We start from the raw sequence: 23494 nt of genomic DNA on the forward strand, positions 1-23494 counted from the left end.
TGTGTCTAAACTGGATAATTTGTGGGATGGTATGATTCTTACTTTAAATAAGTCCCTAATAGTGAATGATAGGATCAATATTGTTCAGATTAGTCAGTAATGTGAGGATACAGAAATTTCAAAAATAAAAATAAAATATATTGTACTGAACTGACTTATAATTACTATGCCTTCACTACTTTAATTTTTATTAGTATTTTCCAATCTTCTTTACTAGCTACTATCTTGTTTTATATCACATTGTGTAGATGGGAATAAACTGATTTTGTCAGACTTGGTTTGTTTGGAATTTGAATGATTGTTGGTGTGAATCCGGAAGAAGTGTTATTTTGACCGGAGATGGTATAAAGGAATACCGAGGGAAGTAAAATGATTCGGAAAAGTGACGTATAGGATTGCTTTGCCGCCATCATGGGCGAATTTGCATGAAGTCTTTGTATGTTTTGGTTAAGGTAGTATGAGGAAACCCATTGGTTAGAATGTAGGTTGAAATTAGAAAGTCGGATGAGAGAGTTCATCCGAGGTTGTTCTTAGTCGAGCCATTTTCGAGGGCGAAAATATTTTTAAGTGGGGGAGAATTGTAACGACCCAAAATTTAGTATTCGTTGTTTAATTATTTTATTACGCGAGGGCGTGATTTATAATTAAATTATTAAGCGGCGAATAATCATTTAGCGAGAGCGTAAGTTAATGAGCGAGAAGTTATGTTGTTTGGGCCTTTGGGCGTGGAATAGGCATTGGGCCTAAGCCAAGTGGGCTTTGATCCATGAGAATAGAGAGAGCTATAAGTAGCAAGTCAACCATGAATAGTCTCATAATTTATGTTTCATGAGAAAGGAAGATTGAGAGCTAGGGCAAGAGCCAAAGAGAAAGAGAAGAGCAAGCTTGTGGATTCGTCGAGCTAAGGTACGAGAGTTATATTACATATTCGTGAGTGATTCGAAAGAGGGGAGGATGTCGATTCCTCCACTCCCAAACTCTTTCCACTCTATTTTCTTGTGGGTTTTGTGGGTGATTTTCTTAATGGAAAATGGATTCTTTTGATCCTAACATGTGTAGTGAACTCATGGTAGATGAGGTAAACAACTTTGGGGAGTTGAAAGTGGGTATATGTAGATGTTTGATCAATGATTTGCATGTTTTGTTAAACTTGCTTAAAATGCAAGAAATTGGTATGAATTTGTAAGTGTGATGTATGTGGGTGTTTGTGAGTGTTAATTAATGTTCATAGATACCATATATGCTTGAATTAGCTGTTTATAAGAATTTATAACATGTTTAGATGGATTTTTGAGTGGATTCCATGTTAAACCGCCTTAGAGAAACTCAAGAACAGATATTTTTCTGGTGTAGTTCGCTAAGCGACCAGGAGTTCGCTGTAGCGAACATGTTCGCTGAAGCTCGCCAATGCTCGCCATGAGCAGGTGACTTCCTGGTGAGGTTCGCCATGTCTCGCTAAGCCCTCGCTTAGCGAAGGCCTCTGTGACAGCAATTTTTGTTGATGTTTGTAAGTGTAATTAGGCACTTGTAACATGGTTTAAGGGTATCCTTACATGTTTGTTGATACATGTTGATGTTGTTAATGCTTATTGTTAATCGTTATATGATTGATAAACGTGTATGCAATAAGTTGTAGCTTAAAGTGAGTATGTATATGTTTTAGCATTAATTTGCAATGATAAGAGAATGATGTATGTTTTATGACATAAGTGTAAATGAAACTTTATGTGTATAAAAATGGTTATGCAGATAATTATCATGTGAATAATTATGATTTGAGTGATAGGATATTGTGTTATCCTAATGTGTTAGATGTTGGAATTGTGTTTCCGCATCAGTGAATGAATAGCTTCGAGCTAGATAGCGTCATGTATTTGATGTGTTTAAAAGTAATCATGCATTCATGAATAATTGTGTTATGGGAATCATGTGAATTCCAATAATTGATGAAAATGGTTTATGTTTATGAAAAGTGGTCGAAGATGGGATTATGTTATCCGAGATCTAGAACCCATATCCAAACATGATATAAAACTGTGTGACTCCTCTTTAAGGGAGAGATGGTTGATGATAACCATATCCTACATGATATAAAACTGTTATTGAGCTTATCCAAGGGAGATAAGGTGGTTCGGTAAGTTCCGACGCATCCAACAAGATGTAAAACTGGGTTCATCTTAAATGGGGTGAATAGCAGCATCCAACATGATGTAAAACTGGTTTGGTCCACCATTGGTGAGACGCTTATCTTGCATGATGTAAAACTGCAGATGTAGAGTCCGTACATGACTATAATCTGAACAGTCCGTACATGACTATAATCTGAACAGTCCGTACATGACTGAAAACTGAACAGTCCGTCATGACTGAAATCTGAACAATGTAAATTGGTACCACATGCATTAGTCGTGTCTAGGGATGACATGACATTGGATAATTGGCATTAGATGCATTAGGGTAAATGCACATGTATTTGATAATTGTTATGTGACAATATCTGATTGGATTGCAATGTGTTTTCCGTATGTGTTAAGCTTTGGTATTTACTAATTGTTTAATACTGTGATTGTTGCCATGTCTTGGTATGTGAGCAGAGTCCGTCATGACTATAAAATGAACAAGTGTAGAGTCCGTCATGACTATAAAATGAACAAGTGTAGAGTCTGTCATGACTATAAAATGAACACTTTGGTATTGTCCGAGAAGACGTGAAACTATATGATTGGTGTGTTTGTAAATGAATGATTAATTGGTAGTCGTATTTGACGATGTATGTGCGTGAGTTAGAAATGTATGATAGCGTGTGAAGTGTGTAGTATACTACTCACACTTATATTTATGTTTATGTTTTCTAACTCTCTGCTATGTGTAATTGCTGGACCTTTGGGGGTCCAGGTTGACAGGTTATATGTTAGCCTCGTCCGAGTGCAATGGTGAAGCTCTGCTCTGATTGAGACACGGGAAAAAGGGGTTTTATATCTATATAGAGTCCTTTGAGAACACTCTGTTTGGTTTAGTTTCATTTTGAAAAAGTATCCGTTTTGTATAACTAATAACGCATCGTTCGATGCGAGGTTTTGTTTTTAGTTCATTCGAATATTTTACTAGATAAATGTATTAGTATTATTTTGAATGAAGTTTGTGATATTCAAACCAGCGCTTTATAAATCAGATTTTTAATTTTCCGCTGCGTATTTTCGAAAAAGATTTTATAAAGGCAGAGTTAATTAAATAACGGGTTTGGGTGTTACAAAGTGGTATCAGAGCAGGTCGTCTTCGGACTGTGAGGTTATGTGTCAATCAGAGCCGGTCTGTGCATTCAGATCGAGTGAGCGTGTGTGCCAGTTGTGTCTGTCTTTTCTTGTTGTGTGTACTTGATGCGATTGATTCTTATCATTGTTATAAGTTATCAAGTCAAGTAGTGGTTGAGTATTTTTATGCTTAAAGTTTTAAAAATTTGTGTGGTTTGAACTTTTGGTTTGTAGATGCTTATTGCTAATAGTTGATGATCCGACATGATGTAAAACTGTATTGTTAATGATCCAGCATGATGTAAAACTGCATGTGATGAAGATTTTGTTGAAAACATAAGATTATTTTCTTTTGAGTAAGTGAAAATGAATTTTTCACTAGAGTGAGAAAGGAGTAGGATGTAAGTAGATCCTAATGTGTGTTGTTATATGTTTGTTTATAACATGTGGTAGATTGATTACTAGTACTTAGTGTGGTTCTTTAATTGAACTATGTGAATGTATCCTCATGATGAGAACTTGTTTTAGAACATGCTATGTTTTATACATGTTTGAGTAGATGTTGTAAGTATGCGGGCAAATGAAATGTAATGCATGTACTTGACTCGATGTCTTGTGTACATGGATGTTTTGTTGTCTTACATATATTTTAGTTATAAATATATGTATTGACATGTTATTGTGTTTATGTATGCTAGTTGTTACGTAGGTTGTTACATTAGCATAGATGAGAATAGTGTGTTTATGTATTTTGTAGTGGTGTGTATGTCAAGAGGACTGCACCGGGGTTTTGAGTAGATGCTTAGATATCTTACCTTATGTTTACCCTTTGCATACGACATGCATGTGAATGCTGTCGGTATTAGATTTCTCTTGGGAGGAATAAATTTGGAATCGATAGGACGGTTAGGTGCTTACACCGGATGTTCTAGTGGAAGTGTAAAGGTGGGTTTGAGATAAGTGGGGGAGAAGATTTTGTCTCTCCAAGATGTTTCGAAACGCGAGAAGTAAGGACGAATAGAGATGTTCTTGAAGTGGATTGTTTAAGATTGAGTAGCATTGTTCGAAGTGGAGTTCTTATTTGGAGAATATTTTGGAGGAAGTATCAGATGATCATTTCGGAGTGAGTCGGAATGAAGTTGTTTAGCCGTAGGGAGAATGTGGCCATTGGGGAACGATGGAGCAGATTGAATGTTAAGTGAACACCGTTGCTGGGAAACGGAGAAGACGTGTGCGTCGAGGGTAAGAAAACCTAGTGATGATCATACGACGAGTATGCGAATGGTGGGACCTTGAGGGTTAAGTTAAGTGGGAGATTGATGTCAAGGATGGAAGGTGTGGTTAGGGAACTGAAAACCCGATTACAATAAGTGGGACTGGTGGTGTTTCTAGCGGAACTCGTAGCAAGAATGTTCCATTGTTTGGTTGTCTTTCACTTGATGGTTCATCCTCAAAGAGGAGGAAGAGTGATAAAGATGGAAGCTTTGTTGATGAAAAGTTTTCAGAGGAATCTGATGAGAGTTGTGTTGGAATCAACAAGACGGAGATCATGGTTGTTTGGAAATCAACTTTTGATAGTAGCTGAGATTTAAATACAGAATTACTAGGTGATCAAGAAGAGCCTAGGAAGGATTTATAAAGGTCGAGTATGTTTGAACCGAGTAGTCATTTCTTGGAATGGAAAAAGTCGGTGGAGACTAAGTGATGTTGGGAACATCGTATATGTTGGAGTAGTATAGTAATACTATGTGGTAAGGAAATAAAATATTTTGGATATTTTCATCATGGACGATGAAATGATAGTTAGTCGACGAGTGACTTAAGGTAATATTTTGGATAAAAGTACCTCGACGGAAAAGTGACATTGGAAATGTCGTGTTAAGGAACCTAGAAATTTGGATAAGAGATTGTTTGGAAAATAAAACAGTTATGATGGGGTTCGACGCAACGATTTGGGAATTGCGAAGGAAAAGAATTTGACGGTTGGAAATAATATATTTTTGGAATGTGTTAAGAACTTTGAGAAGTTGGACAACAAATGAGTGTAGAAGTTGTGCTACCGAATGAATGGTTGGAGTGAGATTCGACGCAGTTAAGAACTTATGGAATTTGAAAAGTTGTGAAGTATGCAACGGAAGGGTCTTTCGGAGTATTTTGGGTTAAGTGGTTTTGTTTTGGAGTGGAGCTGCGAGTACCGTAAGATGTTAAGTTGAAATTTTAAGTAGTTTGATAAGAATGATTTATACCGTTGTCACGATTGTTGACTATCTATCGACAAATCGAGGGATTAGCTATCCTTGATCTATTGTTGGTAGTAAACTTCATTGTGTAGATGGGAATAAACTGATTTTGTCAGACTTGGTTTGTTTGGAATTTGAATGATTGTTGGTGTGAATCCGGAAGAAGTGTTATTTTGACCGGAGATGGTATAAAGGAATACCGAGGGAAGTAAAATGATTCGGAAAAGTGACGTATAGGATTGCTTTGCCGCCATCATGGGCGAATTTGCATGAAGTCTTTGTATGTTTTGGTTAAGGTAGTATGAGGAAACCCATTGGTTAGAATGTAGGTTGAAATTAGAAAGTCGGATGAGAGAGTTCATCCGAGGTTGTTCTTAGTCGAGCCATTTTCGAGGGCGAAAATATTTTTAAGTGGGGGAGAATTGTAACGACCCAAAATTTAGTATTCGTTGTTTAATTATTTTATTACGCGAGGGCGTGATTTATAATTAAATTATTAAGCGGCGAATAATCATTTAGCGAGAGCGTAAGTTAATGAGCGAGAAGTTATGTTGTTTGGGCCTTTGGGCGTGGAATAGGCATTGGGCCTAAGCCAAGTGGGCTTTGATCCATGAGAATAGAGAGAGCTATAAGTAGCAAGTCAACCATGAATAGTCTCATAATTTATGTTTCATGAGAAAGGAAGATTGAGAGCTAGGGCAAGAGCCAAAGAGAAAGAGAAGAGCAAGCTTGTGGATTCGTCGAGCTAAGGTACGAGAGTTAGATTACATATTCGTGAGTGATTCGAAAGAGGAGAGGATGTCGATTCCTCCACTCCCAAACTCTTTCCACTCTATTTTCTTGTGGGTTTTGTGGGTGATTTTCTTAATGGAAAATGGATTCTTTTGATCCTAACATGTGTAGTGAACTCATGGTAGATGAGGTAAACAACTTTGGGGAGTTGAAAGTGGGTATATGTAGATGTTTGATCAATGATTTGCATGTTTTGTTAAACTTGCTTAAAATGCAAGAAATTGGTATGAATTTGTAAGTGTGATATATGTGGGTGTTTGTGAGTGTTAATTAATGTTCATAGATACCATATATGCTTGAATTAGCTGTTTATAAGAATTTATAACATGTTTAGATGGATTTTTGAGTGGATTCCATGTTAAACCGCCTTAGAGAAACTCAAGAACAGATATTTTTCTGGTGTAGTTCGCTAAGCGACCAGGAGTTCGCTGTAGCGAACATGTTCGCTGAAGCTCGCCAATGCTCGCCATGAGCAGGTGACTTCCTGGTGAGGTTCGCCATGTCTCGCTAAGCCCTCGCTTAGCGAAGGCCTCTGTGACAGCAATTTTTGTTGATGTTTGTAAGTGTAATTAGGCACTTGTAACATGGTTTAAGGGTATCCTTACATGTTTGTTGATACATGTTGATGTTGTTAATGCTTATTGTTAATCGTTATATGATTGATAAACGTGTATGCAATAAGTTGTAGCTTAAAGTGAGTATGTATATGTTTTAGCATTAATTTGCAATGATAAGAGAATGATGTATGTTTTATGACATAAGTGTAAATGAAACTTTATGTGTATAAAAATGGTTATGCAGATAATTATCATGTGAATAATTATGATTTGAGTGATAGGATATTGTGTTATCCTAATGTGTTAGATGTTGGAATTGTGTTTCCGCATCAGTGAATGAATAGCTTCGAGCTAGATAGCGTCATGTATTTGATGTGTTTAAAAGTAATCATGCATTCATGAATAATTGTGTTATGGGAATCATGTGAATTCCAATAATTGATGAAAATGGTTTATGTTTATGAAAAGTGGTCGAAGATGGGATTATGTTATCCGAGATCTAGAACCCATATCCAAACATGATATAAAACTGTGTGACTCCTCTTTAAGGGAGAGATGGTTGATGATAACCATATCCTACATGATATAAAACTGTTATTGAGCTTATCCAAGGGAGATAAGGTGGTTCGGTAAGTTCCGACGCATCCAACAAGATGTAAAACTGGGTTCATCTTAAATGGGGTGAATAGAAGCATCCAACATGATGTAAAACTGGTTTGGTCCACCATTGGTGAGACGCTTATCCTGCATGATGTAAAACTGCAGATGTAGAGTCCGTACATGACTATAATCTGAACAGTCCGTACATGACTATAATCTGAACAGTCCGTACATGACTGAAAACTGAACAGTCCGTCATGACTGAAATCTGAACAATGTAAATTGGTACCACATGCATTAGTCGTGTCTAGGGATGACATGACATTGGATAATTGGCATTAGATGCATTAGGGTAAATGCACATGTATTTGATAATTGTTATGTGACAATATCTGATTGGATTGCAATGTGTTTTACGTATGTGTTAAGCTTTGGTATTTACTAATTGTTTAATACTGTGATTGTTGCCATGTCTTGGTATGTGAGCAGAGTCCGTCATGACTATAAAATGAACAAGTGTAGAGTCCGTCATGACTATAAAATGAACAAGTGTAGAGTCTGTCATGACTATAAAATGAACACTTTGGTAGTGTCCGAGAAGACGTGAAACTATATGATTGGTGTGTTTGTAAATGAATGATTAATTGGTAGTCGTATTTGACGATGTATGTGCGTGAGTTAGAAATGTATGATAGCGTGTGAAGTGTGTAGTATACTACTCACACTTATATTTATGTTTATGTTTTCTAACTCTCTGCTATGTGTAATTGCTGGACCTTTGGGGGTCCAGGTTGACAGGTTATATGTTAGCCTCGTCCGAGTGCAATGGTGAAGCTCTGCTCTGATTGAGACACGGGAAAAAGGGGTTTTATATCTATATAGAGTCCTTTGAGAACACTCTGTTTGGTTTAGTTTCATTTTGAAAAAGTATCCGTTTTGTATAACTAATAACGCATCGTTCGATGCGAGGTTTTGTTTTTAGTTCATTCGAATATTTTACTAGATAAATGTATTAGTATTATTTTGAATGAAGTTTGTGATATTCAAACCAGCGCTTTATAAATCAGATTTTTAATTTTCCGCTGCGTATTTTCGAAAAAGATTTTATAAAGGCAGAGTTAATTAAATAACGGGTTTGGGTGTTACAGCACCCAGGAGCCTGCTTGAGCCCATAGAGAGACTTCTTGAGTTTGCACACCATATTAGGAATGTGAATGCCGAAACCGGGTGGTGGTTTCATAAACACTTCCTCTTCTAACTCTCCATGTAGGAATGCATTATGAACATCCATCTGATGCAATTCCCAGTCCTTTGCAGCTGCTACTGCTAACACGGTACGAATGGTAACCATTTTGACAACAGGAGCAAACGTCTCCGTGTAGTCAATCCCCTCCACCTGGCGATTTCCAAGAACTATCAGTCGTGCCTTAAATCTTTCTATACTCCCATCAGATTTGTGCTTTATTTTGTAGATTCACTTACATCCCAATGCTTTCTTTCCAGGAGGCAAATCCTCTATCGTCCAAGTTTCATTATTTTGAAGTGCTTTTATCTCATCTTTCATAGCATTTCTCCACCTATGATCTTTCACCGCTTCAGCATAGGTGAACGGTTCTTTATCCTGTGAAATAGAAGCAAGAAACACACGGTGGCCTAGAGAAAATTTATTAGAATTCAAATAATGAGTTATGGAATAAGGATCACCTGAGCATACTGTTGAAGAGGGCGAAGGCTTGGATGGGCTTATTCTTGTAGTAGTGTTAGTTACAAATCCTTGTAGACGCACAGATGGTTGTTTAACTCGTTGTCCTCTCCCCAATAAAGGTTCATCTGATGTAGCTAAAGAACTTAATGACTCATTTGTCATGTCAGCAGCCATTTGTACAGCGGTGTGTTCTTCATTCGATGAAATCAATGGACTTGGTGATTCATTTACCGTGTCACTAGGAAATGGGACAATGCTGAGTTCTTCACTTGTTGTACCCCCTGTTTCATTCTTGGTGTTCTCAATCTCAACGTGACTTTGATGTGATTCATCATGCATCTCCTCTTCTACTATTTCCTCAAAAACCTCATTACTTTGATTGGCATGATTTGTGGATGTATGATTATTTTCAACAAAGGGATACACAGACTCAATAAACTTAACATCTCGAGACACAAAAATTTCTCGTGTCTCTAAATCAAGTAACTTCCATCCCTTTTTACCATAAGGATATCCGATGAAAGCACACTTTTTGCTTCGGCTAGCAAACTTATCTCCCTTTCTTCTTTGATTATGCGCATAACACAGTGATCCGAACACCCTTAAGTGTTCATAGAGAGGTGCTTTTCCATGTAACAACTCATAGGGAGACTTTCCATTTAGCAACGGGGAGGGAGTTCGGTTAATAAGATACCCGGCCGTCAAAATACACTCTCCCCAAAAATCAATAGGGAGATTTCCTTGGAATCTCAACGCTCGCGCCACATTAAGTATATGTCGATGTTTTCGTTCCACTCTCCCATTTTGTTGCGGCGTTGCCGTACACGATGTTTGAAAAATAATTCCATGTTCAAGAAAATATTTTTTCATGCATGTGAACTCAGTCCCGTTATCACTTCTAAATATTTTTACTTGCTTGTTAAACTGTCTTTCAACTAAAGAAAAATAATCTTTAAGATTTTGTGACACTTCTCTTTTATCCATCAACAAATATATCCACACGGCACGAGAGTAATCATCAACAATTGTTAAAAAATAATAAGCACCACAAGTTGAAGGAGTTCTATATGGTCCCCACAAATCACAATGAATTATTTCAAAAACACTACTAGCATTGTGTTCACTCAAAGGAAATTTCTCCCTAGTTTGTTTTGCTCTAAAACAAATATCACATGCTTTATTAAAGTCCATACCACTTCTATGTCTATTAATTCCAGGAATCAATTGAGTAATCTTCATGGTGGGGTGTCCCATTCTTTTGTGCCACAATTCCACTATGTTCACCCCATCAGCCTTGCAAGCCTTCTCCTTTCGGATCCCTTGAAAGTAATAAAGCCCATCCTTGCGTTTACCCGCTCCAATCAGCATCCTCGAAGATAGGTCCTGCATAACACATAATTTATTAGTGAACTGAACAGTGCAGTTTAATTCGTCTAATAATTGAGAGATTGATATCAAACTGCAATTCAATCTAGGAACATAAAGAACATTGGTGATTTTCAAGCCTCCATCCAGTACAACACTTCCTTCTTTTGTTGACAGTGCGTGTTGTCCATTTGGAAGCCCCACCGAGCAACTTTCAATACTATGCACATCATGCATAACATTTAAGTTCCCTGTCATGTGGTTAGAGGCCCCGGTGTCAATAATCCACTCGCCCATCATCTTTTCGTTGGGAGTATTACTCTGATTGTTCAACAAAGTTCTCAGATCAAAATATTCTCATTACTTTCTGTTTATTCAACCATTGAATTCAATGTACCTTAATTTATACCCGATTAATTGACATTGTTATGATTTTGAGTATTTTTTTGGACTTGTATCTGTGTGTGGTGTATCCATTACTGTATATTAACATATTGGGATTCATAATTTAATTAATCTTAGCAGTGAAATCTGTGGTAGTTTTTGTGTAGTTTGGGACTTAAACACACTATTATATAGATAAGTTGATTTTCTGTTTAGTTCTCTGAAATTTTCGCAAAAAATGACTTTTGGAGTGTGTTAGTGTGTCGAACACCGCCGTCACATTACTTACTTATAGTTACTTATACTATTGTTTTTAATAGATTAAGTAATTAATTTATTAACATGCCTTACTCATTTGACTTGTTGTAGTATTTCTGCTTTGAATGCATTGCTTCAGTCATAATAAGGTAGAACCATTTAAGCATCATTGGGGTTATGAATTCTGTCACAACCCAACTCCAATCGTGACCGGCGCACGGACTAATACTAGTCCGGCAAGCCTAATGACCGAATTTAACAAACAATAAATATATTATTTCCAAATGACTATTTACTTTAGAACAATTTTACTGAAATTTCGACAAAGTCTCATCTGTATTTTCAATGTTTCCAAATCAGAATAAATCCTGTTTTACATGATACATCATCAGCTAGACTTTTGAGATGTTTAAATTTATACATTTCAAAACAAGATATTCCTAGACTCAAAATAGCTGCAGATACTCGATCAACTCCAAATATACATATACAAAATAGTTTTTCATCAAGAAGGCCTACCAAAAGAGTGACATTGACAGATCTTTAACTCTGCTAGAAGCTTTCTATTCAGTTGACTTTGAATCTGAAAAAATATAAGATGAAGGAGTAAGTCACAAGGACTTAGTGAGCGATAACAACCATTACCAACTAGATGGGAAACACACAAAGACACAAGCATTTGATTTTTAGAAAGCTTGTAATAATTATTGTATAGTAGTAACTACAAAATATAAATAATACTTGATCCAAATCATTATAGAGTTTGAAATTTGAAATAATAAAAATATAGAAATCCAATCAAATAAAAAGAAGTCATAACGAGAGAATCGAGAGACGGCTCCATCTCGTTGATAGCCCTTTCCTCCTAAGAGTGGCCTTTCACTTAGGGGCGGCTCCATCTAACGGATAGCCCTTTTCTACTCGATTACGAAAACACATCCTCATCTTTAATTAGGTTGTCTACAACTCGTCGATAGTCAATTCGTTACGATAGAATCGAGAGACGGCTCCATCTCGTTGATAGCCCTTTCCTCCTAAGAGTGGCCTCTCACTTAGTGGCGGCTCCATCTAACGGATAGCCCTTTTCTACTCGATATTATATAACTAGGTGCACCTAGACCGTTATCCTCGTTATCGGTTACTTGATTGAAATCATTATTCTCAAAACATATTTATCAAAATCCACGTTTCACAAGATATTGAAATTTATGTAAAAATACCACAATCAAACCTCAATTTCAAATCATTTGTTCAATAAGTAATGAATAAATCCAAATAGAGTATTCTTAATCTGATGACTTTGAAATTATATAACAATGACGAGAAAAATGTTCAAGGGTGTGTTTCCCAATTTGATAAATACTTTAACATATAAAATCGACAAAATATCGATAATAATGATAATTAAAATAAGTGATAATGATCATCATCAACTCACAACTATGAAGACCGACTAATTTTGCTCTCCAACAACTCCCAGAGAAGCATGTGAAGATTCCAGCGTAATATCTGAGTATCAGTAATATTATATTTTCTTTAGATTCACAAACTCATTATAGAACTATAGTAATAACAGATAACCATGAAATCTTCTAATATATACTCTAACTTCTGGATTGGAATTAATTTCTAACCCACTAATCATGTCTAAATATGCACTAATTGAAATGTAAGTTGATAAATATACCTCAAAGAATCTTAATGAGCAACTTTCACAAAATGGGTATTCTTCTTCTTCTTCTTCTTCAAAGCACAAACCCTAACCCCAAAACACTAAATCTCACTTGTATTATGAATAGCTTAGCTTAGATGTATAGTTTTTCTTGTGGGTGTTTTGTTTGTGGAAGAAAATTGATGATTTAAAAGAAAATAGGAAAGAAAGAAGTAAATTGAAAGTGGGGTGTTGATGAAACTGAAGCTTAGAAATGGAAAGTGAAAGAAGAAATGGAAACGTAAGACAAAACAATGGCGGTGGGTTCGTGTTAATCTATTTTTTTATTTATTTATTACTATTATTTTTTTTAAAGGGGATTTTCATTTTATTTTATAATGTTTTTTTTTAAATAAATATTAAACGGTGCGTTTCAGTCTTCCCTCCTTAAAGAAATTCGTCCTCGAATTTATACTACTAACCTTGATTTTCAAATAAGTGTGGATACTCTGCTCGCATGATCTCTTCCGACTCCCAAGTTGATTCTTCAGCCGACGATCCTTTCCAAAGGACCTTCACTGAAGCAATATCCTTTGAACGTAATTGTGTAACTTCCTTATCTACTAATGTTATCGGGTGTTCGGTGTATGACAAGTTCTCATCTAATCATGACTAATCACATGAAAGGATTATAAAGGTATTTCCGGAGCATAGAAATATAAAAGACCGTACGAACTGTCAAAAGATATGGTCGAAGGGCCAAAGTGATAAGCTAGAAGTTTCGAATCACTACCAAAACTCTAACATTCCAATGAACTTTGAACAAATTTTCCCATTTTTGTCAAACCACAATACACGCTACATTGGCGAAACTTGTAGGAATACATGCTCTCCCACATTGAACCCTAAGGGTGACACCTCTGATTATAGTAAAATTTTTCCTACTTCGAGTTGTCATTAAACACTCTTAGATGATCTTAACCTTTTCAATGATATCTTGGATCAACTCTAGGCGCACTAGTTTAGACTAGCCAACTTCAAACCATCCTACCGAAAACATACATCATCTATACACAATGCCGCAAAAGTTACTTTAATACCAGATTGGTAACTACTTATATGACAATTCTATCATAGAAAAACATTGGTCATCTTCCTCCAATATTAAAAACGCAAGAACAGAACATATCCTCTATGTTTTGTAAAGTTTTGACAGATTAGCCATCAATTTCAGGATAGTGATTTCACTAAGATTCAAATGGGTTCCTATTTCTGATAGACATCTAAAACGGAGCAGGCAACTGAGCAAGCTATGTTGTTAGATATAGTAGAGATTGGCATACCATGTAAAGAAAGGATCTCGTTTAAATAAATCTTAACATAATGATCTACGGATGGTTTAAAGTTTCTACTGTTGCTTATATGTAAAATGGTCTACTGTTGGCACAATTCCATTAGCATTATTGCTGTAACTAACTAAAATTCAACAATAAACCTTAGAATCACATCTCTTTTAGTTCAATGGTCTATTACTTTAGGCATTTGGAACCATACTTTCACATCTTACAATCATTAAAACAGTATACTCAAGGTTCTCACTCTTGTGACATCTGTAAGACCACCCCTAACAAGAACTTATATAAGGTTGCAACATTACTTTCAAACAAAACACGCAAGGAATTGAACATAAAATTAAAGGTACCGAACTTAAATTATGTCTTGAACAATGATGTATGGAGGTTTTGGGAGTAGCACTTCACACACTTCTAGTTTTATTTGACACCCTGCTTTAACTATAATCATTGCAGCATATCAGAATCTCCTTTCCACCAACATGCTTCCGCTGCACAACTCTGATTTGTTTGGTAAGTAGTTTATGACCGTATTCCATAATACTCACCTAATTTACTCTCTACTGTTTCAATTTATCAACTCGTGATCTAATAACCCAAGAAACATATAGTAAGAAATATTGAGAGGTTTAAAAATTAGTCTTCAAGAGCTTATAAATAAAAATAAATAAAAAAATAAATATTTGTTTCATTCATTCCAGAAGTTAATCACCTTGAATGACTATCACAGGGCATCATTCTATTATAACTAGTATTTATGTTATATAAACCACCTACTTCATATTTAATTTACATCTTAATAGTCTACCAACCAAGTCTAGACATACTCAATCCAAATGTATTCCTAAATCAAGGAATATTAAATTTCAAGTTTAATAATATCGTTATCAAGGCCTAAATTTTTTACTGATAAATATGTCAATAGCCTAGAAGCTACTAACCAATGTAGAGTTAATAGGTGGTTTTCCGCCTGTTTCTATTGCTTAGGAATTTCACATATAAGTAATTTTTATTTTATTTTATTTTGGTGACTCATAACAAAAGGTAGGATTTTGAGACTTGAAAAGAAATTTTTCAATCCTAGTAGGTCTTCAGTACAATCTTGATTTGAAAACTCCCAGGTTTATGACCATTATCCTAACTCTATCAAATATCCATAAAGATCTTAGAGCATTAGTAAACTCAAAAGACATAACCAGAATTATATAATGCTCAAGTATGTGCAAAGAGTTTTCATTGAAATAAGACCCCTCTCAACCTTTAATTGGTGATGCCTAGACCGCAAATCAATCCTAGACAAAACACTTAGCTTCTTGAAGTTATCAAACAACTCGTCAATTCAAAGTAAACAATATTCACTCGTTACTACCCTACTATTCGATTCTCTACCACACAATATCACATGGGTACGATTCATCTTTCTTCCCTATAAACAATACCACAGCTTCCCAAGGAAAAGAAGTTGGACTAATAAATATCTTATTGAGAAAATCATATAGCTTCTCCCTTAACACTTAAAGTTATGCTAACTATTTGATTAAGAGGTATGGATGTCGTTGAGTGTTAGGAATCAAGTTTATAGAGATCTTAATATTCTTATCATGAGGCAATCTAAGAAATTCTTCAGGAAAAACATTAGGAAACTCACGTTTTTGGAACTATTTAATGTTTTTTCTTCACTCACTTGTATTTCCATAATCAAGAATAATTATCCATAATAACTCCCTTTTTAATAACTTGTTAGATCCTAAACAAGAGGTTAAATTATATGGTACAAAATCACGCTCTACTCGCAAAGGATAAAAGCGATTACCGAATATCTCAATTCTCACTCCCTTGTTATAATAGACTAAGGTGATATGATGGAAGAACATCCAATTCATACACAACATCCTGTCATAATCTATACTAAAGCTACTAGTGTTAATTCATGACTAGATAATAATTGTGTCATAGCTGCCAAGGACGACCCCTCCTGTTATTGCATACTCCACCACATTGAAAGTACATTTTACCCTCTTTGAAAAAAAAAAATTTCAGATTGAAATCAACCTTTAGAGTCAAAATTATTCTAAGGAAAAGTGAATTATTTATATGCCCCATAATCTAATCTACGACTCTACACTGTGTAAAAAAATTTGTCTACTAGAACTATCTCTCTTGTGATACTAATATTTGTTGTGTCTTGAAAGTTCTGCAAAACGAGTTTTGTTCTTTGAAATTGACATAACCTCAGTTTGTTTAAATCCCTCATAGTCATAATTTAAACCATCTCCAAAACTTTCTAGAAGAAAACGAGTCATAAACAATCAAGAGATCTCACTCCATGCCAACGTCGATGATCCTATTTGTACAGGTAAGTGTATCAAACAAGTCGTATACCAAATCCTCCAACTTAAATGATGTCAACTTCACTGCCCTTATATCTGAGCATCCTAACGCTTTTTATAACCTCTTTAGATAGTCAATGAATTTAAGTGGATCCTCACGCACACTCGACGTAGAAAAGGTAAGGGTTTAAGTATCACGAATTTCTCTATATCAACATCAATCTCTCTAGGAACCTCAACACTAACTACTACCGCAACCAAGCCACGTTCGTCGACAACGAGTACGACTGAATCACGACCTCTTTGACAAGGGTCTTAAGGTTGGAAAGTAAATGCATAAGGAACAAACTTCGCTTCTAGTGGTGATCCTAGTGTTGGGTGGCATACTCACCAAACGAAAGGAAATTTACCGAATATTAGACAAGACGACAAAAAAGTGAGACAGAGACTACCATAGAGTACTAATAGCTTCTTGCAAGTAAATGGTGCCGCGGTTCACAATTTACTAGCAAAAATCTATTATCACTCTATGTCTGCAGCTATTTGGACCTACAACCGAGCTCTGATACCAACTTTGTCACGACCCAACTCCAATCGTGACCGGCGCACGGACTAATACTAGTCCGGCAAGCCTAATGACCGAATTTAACAAACAATAAATATATTATTTCCAAATGACTATTTACTTTAGAACAATTTTACTGAAATTTCGACAAAGTCTCATCTGTATTTTCAATGTTTCCAAATCAGAATAAATCCTGTTTTACATGATACATCATCAGCTAGACTTTTGAGATGTTTAAATTTATACATTTCAAAACAAGATATTCCTAGACTCAAAATAGCTGCAGATACTCGATCAACTCCAAATATACATATACAAAATAGTTTTTCATCAAGAAGGCCTACCAAAAGAGTGACATTGACAGATCTTTAACTCTGCTAGAAGCTTTCTATTCAGTTGACTTTGAATCTGAAAAAATATAAGATGAAGGAGTAAGTCACAAGGACTTAGTGAGCGATAACAACCATTACCAACTAGATGGGAAACACACAAAGACACAAGCATTTGATTTTTAGAAAGCTTGTAATAATTATTGTATAGTAGTAACTACAAAATATAAATAATACTTGATCCAAATCATTATAGAGTTTGAAATTTGAAATAATAAAAATATAGAAATCCAATCAAATAAAAAGAAGTCATAACGAGAGAATCGAGAGACGGCTCCATCTCGTTGATAGCCCTTTCCTCCTAAGAGTGGCCTTTCACTTAGGGGCGGCTCCATCTAACGGATAGCCCTTTTCTACTCGATTACGAAAACACATCCTCATCTTTAATTAGGTTGTCTACAACTCGTCGATAGTCAATTCGTTACGATAGAATCGAGAGACGGCTCCATCTCGTTGATAGCCCTTTCCTCCTAAGAGTGGCCTCTCACTTAGTGGCGGCTCCATCTAACGGATAGCCCTTTTCTACTCGATATTATATAACTAGGTGCACCTAGACCGTTATCCTCGTTATCGGTTACTTGATTGAAATCATTATTCTCAAAACATATTTATCAAAATCCACGTTTCACAAGATATTGAAATTTATGTAAAAATACCACAATCAAACCTCAATTTCAAATCATTTGTTCAATAAGTAATGAATAAATCCAAATAGAGTATACTTAATCTGATGACTTTGAAATTATATAACAATGACGAGAAAAATGTTCAAGGGTGTGTTTCCCAATTTGATAAATACTTTAACATATAAAATCGACAAAATATCGATAATAATGATAATTAAAATAAGTGATAATGATCATCATCAACTCACAACTATGAAGACCGACTAATTTTGCTCTCCAACAACTCCCAGAGAAGCATGTGAAGATTCCAGCGTAATATCTGAGTATCAGTAATATTATATTTTCTTTAGATTCACAAACTCATTATAGAACTATAGTAATAACAGATAACCATGAAATCTTCTAATATATACTCTAACTTCTGGATTGGAATTAATTTCTAACCCACTAATCATGTCTAAATATGCACTAATTGAAATGTAAGTTGATAAATATACCTCAAAGAATCTTAATGAGCAACTTTCACAAAATGGGTATTCTTCTTCTTCTTCTTCTTCAAAGCACAAACCCTAACCCCAAAACACTAAATCTCACTTGTATTATGAATAGCTTAGCTTAGATGTATAGTTTTTCTTGTGGGTGTTTTGTTTGTGGAAGAAAATTGATGATTTAAAAGAAAATAGGAAAGAAAGAAGTAAATTGAAAGTGGGGTGTTGATGAAACTGAAGCTTAGAAATGGAAAGTGAAAGAAGAAATGGAAACGTAAGACAAAACAATGGCGGTGGGTTCGTGTTAATCTATTTTTTTATTTATTTATTACTATTATTTTTTTTAAAGGGGATTTTCATTTTATTTTATAATGTTTTTTTTTAAATAAATATTAAACGGTGCGTTTCAGTCTTCCCTCCTTAAAGAAATTCGTCCTCGAATTTATACTACTAACCTTGATTTTCAAATAAGTGTGGATACTCTGCTCGCATGATCTCTTCCGACTCCCAAGTTGATTCTTCAGCCGACGATCCTTTCCAAAGGACCTTCACTGAAGCAATATCCTTTGAACGTAATTGTGTAACTTCCTTATCTACTAATGTTATCGGGTGTTCGGTGTATGACAAGTTCTCATCTAATCATGACTAATCACATGAAAGGATTATAAAGGTATTTCCGGAGCATAGAAATATAAAAGACCGTACGAACTGTCAAAAGATATGGTCGAAGGGCCAAAGTGATAAGCTAGAAGTTTCGAATCACTACCAAAACTCTAACATTCCAATGAACTTTGAACAAATTTTCCCATTTTTGTCAAACCACAATACACGCTACATTGGCGAAACTTGTAGGAATACATGCTCTCCCACATTGAACCCTAAGGGTGACACCTCTGATTATAGTAAAATTTTTCCTACTTCGAGTTGTCATTAAACACTCTTAGATGATCTTAACCTTTTCAATGATATCTTGGATCAACTCTAGGCGCACTAGTTTAGACTAGCCAACTTCAAACCATCCTACCGAAAACATACATCATCTATACACAATGCCGCAAAAGTTACTTTAATACCAGATTGGTAACTACTTATATGACAATTCTATCATAGAAAAACATTGGTCATCTTCCTCCAATATTAAAAACGCAAGAACAGAACATATCCTCTATGTTTTGTAAAGTTTTGACAGATTAGCCATCAATTTCAGGATAGTGATTTCACTAAGATTCAAATGGGTTCCTATTTCTGATAGACATCTAAAACGGAGCAGGCAACTGAGCAAGCTATGTTGTTAGATATAGTAGAGATTGGCATACCATGTAAAGAAAGGATCTCGTTTAAATAAATCTTAACATAATGATCTACGGATGGTTTAAAGTTTCTACTGTTGCTTATATGTAAAATGGTCTACTGTTGGCACAATTCCATTAGCATTATTGCTGTAACTAACTAAAATTCAACAATAAACCTTAGAATCACATCTCTTTTAGTTCAATGGTCTATTACTTTAGGCATTTGGAACCATACTTTCACATCTTACAATCATTAAAACAGTATACTCAAGGTTCTCACTCTTGTGACATCTGTAAGACCACCCCTAACAAGAACTTATATAAGGTTGCAACATTACTTTCAAACAAAACACGCAAGGAATTGAACATAAAATTAAAGGTACCGAACTTAAATTATGTCTTGAACAATGATGTATGGAGGTTTTGGGAGTAGCACTTCACACACTTCTAGTTTTATTTGACACCCTGCTTTAACTATAATCATTGCAGCATATCAGAATCTCCTTTCCACCAACATGCTTCCGCTGCACAACTCTGATTTGTTTGGTAAGTAGTTTATGACCGTATTCCATAATACTCACCTAATTTACTCTCTACTGTTTCAATTTATCAACTCGTGATCTAATAACCCAAGAAACATATAGTAAGAAATATTGAGAGGTTTAAAAATTAGTCTTCAAGAGCTTATAAATAAAAATAAATAAAAAAATAAATATTTGTTTCATTCATTCCAGAAGTTAATCACCTTGAATGACTATCACAGGGCATCATTCTATTATAACTATTAGGATCAAATTCGAATTGCACTTCTGCTTTATTTTATTTTGTTATGTATCTGGTTTGCTATATTAGGATCAAAAGTATACATATAAGAACTATTTGAATAGTTTTGAACCATTGTTGTGCATTATTTTAGCGGAGGTTTTTTCTAAGAACTTATTGTCACTGTGATGCACTACAAGTCACACTATAATGCTGTTGCTGCTCTTAATCATGTCGAGATTGTGAAAATTGCAGAGAAGATAACTAGCACATCTCACTTTCCATTCTTTCATCTGATTTTTTTTCAACCTTCATTGATTGATTGTTACAATGGAAGGTGATTTAGTTTGTTTTGTGTTACTACTTGTATTAGGATTTGGTTCACACGACTTGGTTTATGCACACGTCAACAAGAACTCCCTCCTATCTTTATTACAAACAAAATACATACTTTATTACATTTAATTAAATTTCTGTTTGTACAGCTACTGCTAATCCATGTGATTCTAATATCCTATTACTGCTACTTTTCCCCTTCCTATCCTAAATATTCTTAAGGCATAGCATACTAATGTTAGTTGCAGGTGGTTAATTAAGGCAAAACAACGTTGATGCTACTGGTCGTGGTTGTGGAGAGTAGATTTTCGTGCTAACGGTGCTGTCACAACCTGTTAGTGTTGTTGCTGATCTTGACTCTGGTTAGTTTTCTTTTTAAAATCTTTTGTAACGTCAATCCAGATGTGTTACGATAATTAAACTAGCTCGGAAGTTCAAATTTTAGTACACTCAAGTAAAAGAATTGTTACTATACAAGCCTGTTATGAGTTGGATATGTAACAACAAAATTTTAGAGGAGGTCTTGACAAAATTTCTATAGAAAGTCATACTAACTGACTTATATAGTCAATTTATGATTATGATTAGTCTCTAAACTTAATCTTTGCAGATGTTTATCTTTTCAGAAGTAGTTATGGATCGTAGTTGAATCAATACTAATCGTTTGTGTCAAGAGTGTGAGAAAGGAGCGGATGAGTTTTTACAATATGCTATAAAAAAACAAGAAGTTAATGCTTAACACACTAATCATATATACACAATCAATCAATAAAAAATCAATCCAATACATGATAAGCTAATTAGTTGATGTTAGTACATATATACATCTGCATAATCTTGCATCACAATCAAAAAGCCTCTAAAGCTGCTCCAAGTGCAAATATATCACAATCTTCAGTATTGCACCAAGCTTGATGATCATGTCCATTTTGGCATCCACACTCATTCCAATTATTCAACCTCCTCTTATTCTGTTTTTCCATCTCAGCAACCGAAGTCACTTTTATTTTAATCTCCACTTCCACTTCTGGTGTTGTGAACATACCCTCTTTGTAATCACTTCCATCCACCAAATCCATTTTCAACCATCTTTTCAACTCCATATTTTGTGATTCAATAATCACCTTCCATGGAATCTCACTTTTCGCAATAGATTGTGACCCCCACATCTTCTTTTGCCTTAGCTCTAGAACTAGGTTTTGTTCGTTAAGGTTTTCCAAGAATTCTTGAGGGCAAGAACAATCTAGATTGAAAGATTCATCCCAAAAGGGTAATGATTTGGTGGAAACATTTTTGCTATTGAGTTGAATTCTTTTGTTGTTTCCTGTTGGGAGATACAATCTTGCAAACATGTTTTTCGTAGGCTTGATAAATTCGACGTTTCGAGCCTGTATTATTCTCAATTCACAGCTTAAGTTTACATAAGTAGATATATAGGATGGATCCATTGAAAAATTGAGAGTATAGTTGGGAATATTTTGTCTAGTTATGTGTTGTAGCTAGAAAAAGAGAGAGATGAAATAAAAGCTAAAGAATATGTTTAAGGGGTTTGTTTGAGTTTGAATTGTTCTATTCTATGTGATTCATTATATAGTGTGGAAAAAAGTGAATTGGAAATGCTTTCCATGAAGCTGTTCTTATCCTTGAATATTAATATATGTTAAGTAAATTGTAAAGCACTTACATACATAGTATTGTATAAAATTGTCAAGTATCTCAGTTGTGCTTTTGTGTGAATATTTTAATGCTTAATCATAAATCATGCACATGAGAGATACTGTTGAAGATTACATGTATTAAAGAAAACCTTTAGAATCTGGAAAGGTAGATTTTTAAATTTGGCGCTTGCTAGCACGATATGGTATTGAGTAACAAATTAACAGTATCTATGCAATCTGTAACAGGGGATCCCAAAGGTATATGATAAGAATAAACTAAGGTTTTTAGTGAACTGAAGTACTAAAAGGCTTGAATGCTGGCCTCAACTGACAGCCATCTAAAAAGCTAGAAAGCTCAGTAGGCATTCTTATCAAATTGACTCACTAGTTGTAATATAATGTACATATATTAATAATAAAACATTGCATAATTTTCCTACCACACATTAAGCTTAAAAAGTATTGTCTATGACATGTTTTTGTAGGATAATGGTCATTCTCCTTTTTTTTTTTTTTTTTTCAATTAACATTTGACAAAGTCTTATATAGCTTTCAATCTAAATACAAGCAATGTGCGTGCCTAACTTACGCCTAAACCAGCTAGAACACATGCATGCCTATTCCGTGCCTAAAAAAACCGATCAAATGAATCGAGCCTAAAGCAAGTTAAAAGATTAATCTTAACAAATCCTCCCCTAATTTGAACTTTACATAAACAAACAAAGATCATATTTAAAAAGAAACAAACATCAATTACAAATCAAAACAAGTACATCTTTCTAAACTGGTTGAATCACAAACTCCTAATACTGCAAAAGTTTTCCAGCTTCAGTAGCTTAGTCATTTGAGTAGACATGATCAAAACCCTTGCTATCATGATACACTTTGCAAGT

The 23494-nt window shown here is 34.9% G+C and overlaps 1 protein-coding gene and 1 long non-coding RNA gene across 2 annotated transcripts; both read right to left on the reverse strand.

Annotated features, from left to right (window-relative positions):
- Nucleotides 1–11356: 11356 nt before the first annotated feature.
- LOC123908530 lies at nt 11357–20598 on the reverse strand. Its single transcript, XR_006809633.1, has 5 exons — nt 18563–20598; nt 18314–18384; nt 12840–17458; nt 12591–12661; nt 11357–11735 (listed from the first exon to the last, which is right to left on the reverse strand). It is a non-coding gene; the product is annotated as an uncharacterized LOC123908530 (long non-coding RNA).
- Nucleotides 20599–21712: 1114 nt separating this feature from the next.
- Nucleotides 21713–22537, reverse strand: LOC123909147. The gene has a single exon (XM_045959924.1). It carries the CDS (start codon nt 22389–22391, stop codon nt 21792–21794), a length of 600 nt encoding a protein of 199 aa, XP_045815880.1. The 5' UTR covers nt 22392–22537; the 3' UTR covers nt 21713–21791.
- Nucleotides 22538–23494: the final 957 nt, after the last annotated feature.

This window comes from Trifolium pratense, linkage group LG2 (genome assembly GCF_020283565.1).
Source record: "Trifolium pratense cultivar HEN17-A07 linkage group LG2, ARS_RC_1.1, whole genome shotgun sequence".
NCBI lineage: Eukaryota > Viridiplantae > Streptophyta > Magnoliopsida > Fabales > Fabaceae > Trifolium > Trifolium pratense.

What these genes read in the sequence shown, in the direction of transcription:
- LOC123909147 (XM_045959924.1), bottom strand. Translation starts at nt 22,391, where the DNA reads ATGGATCCATCCTATATATCTACTTATGTAAACTTAAGCTGTGAATTG.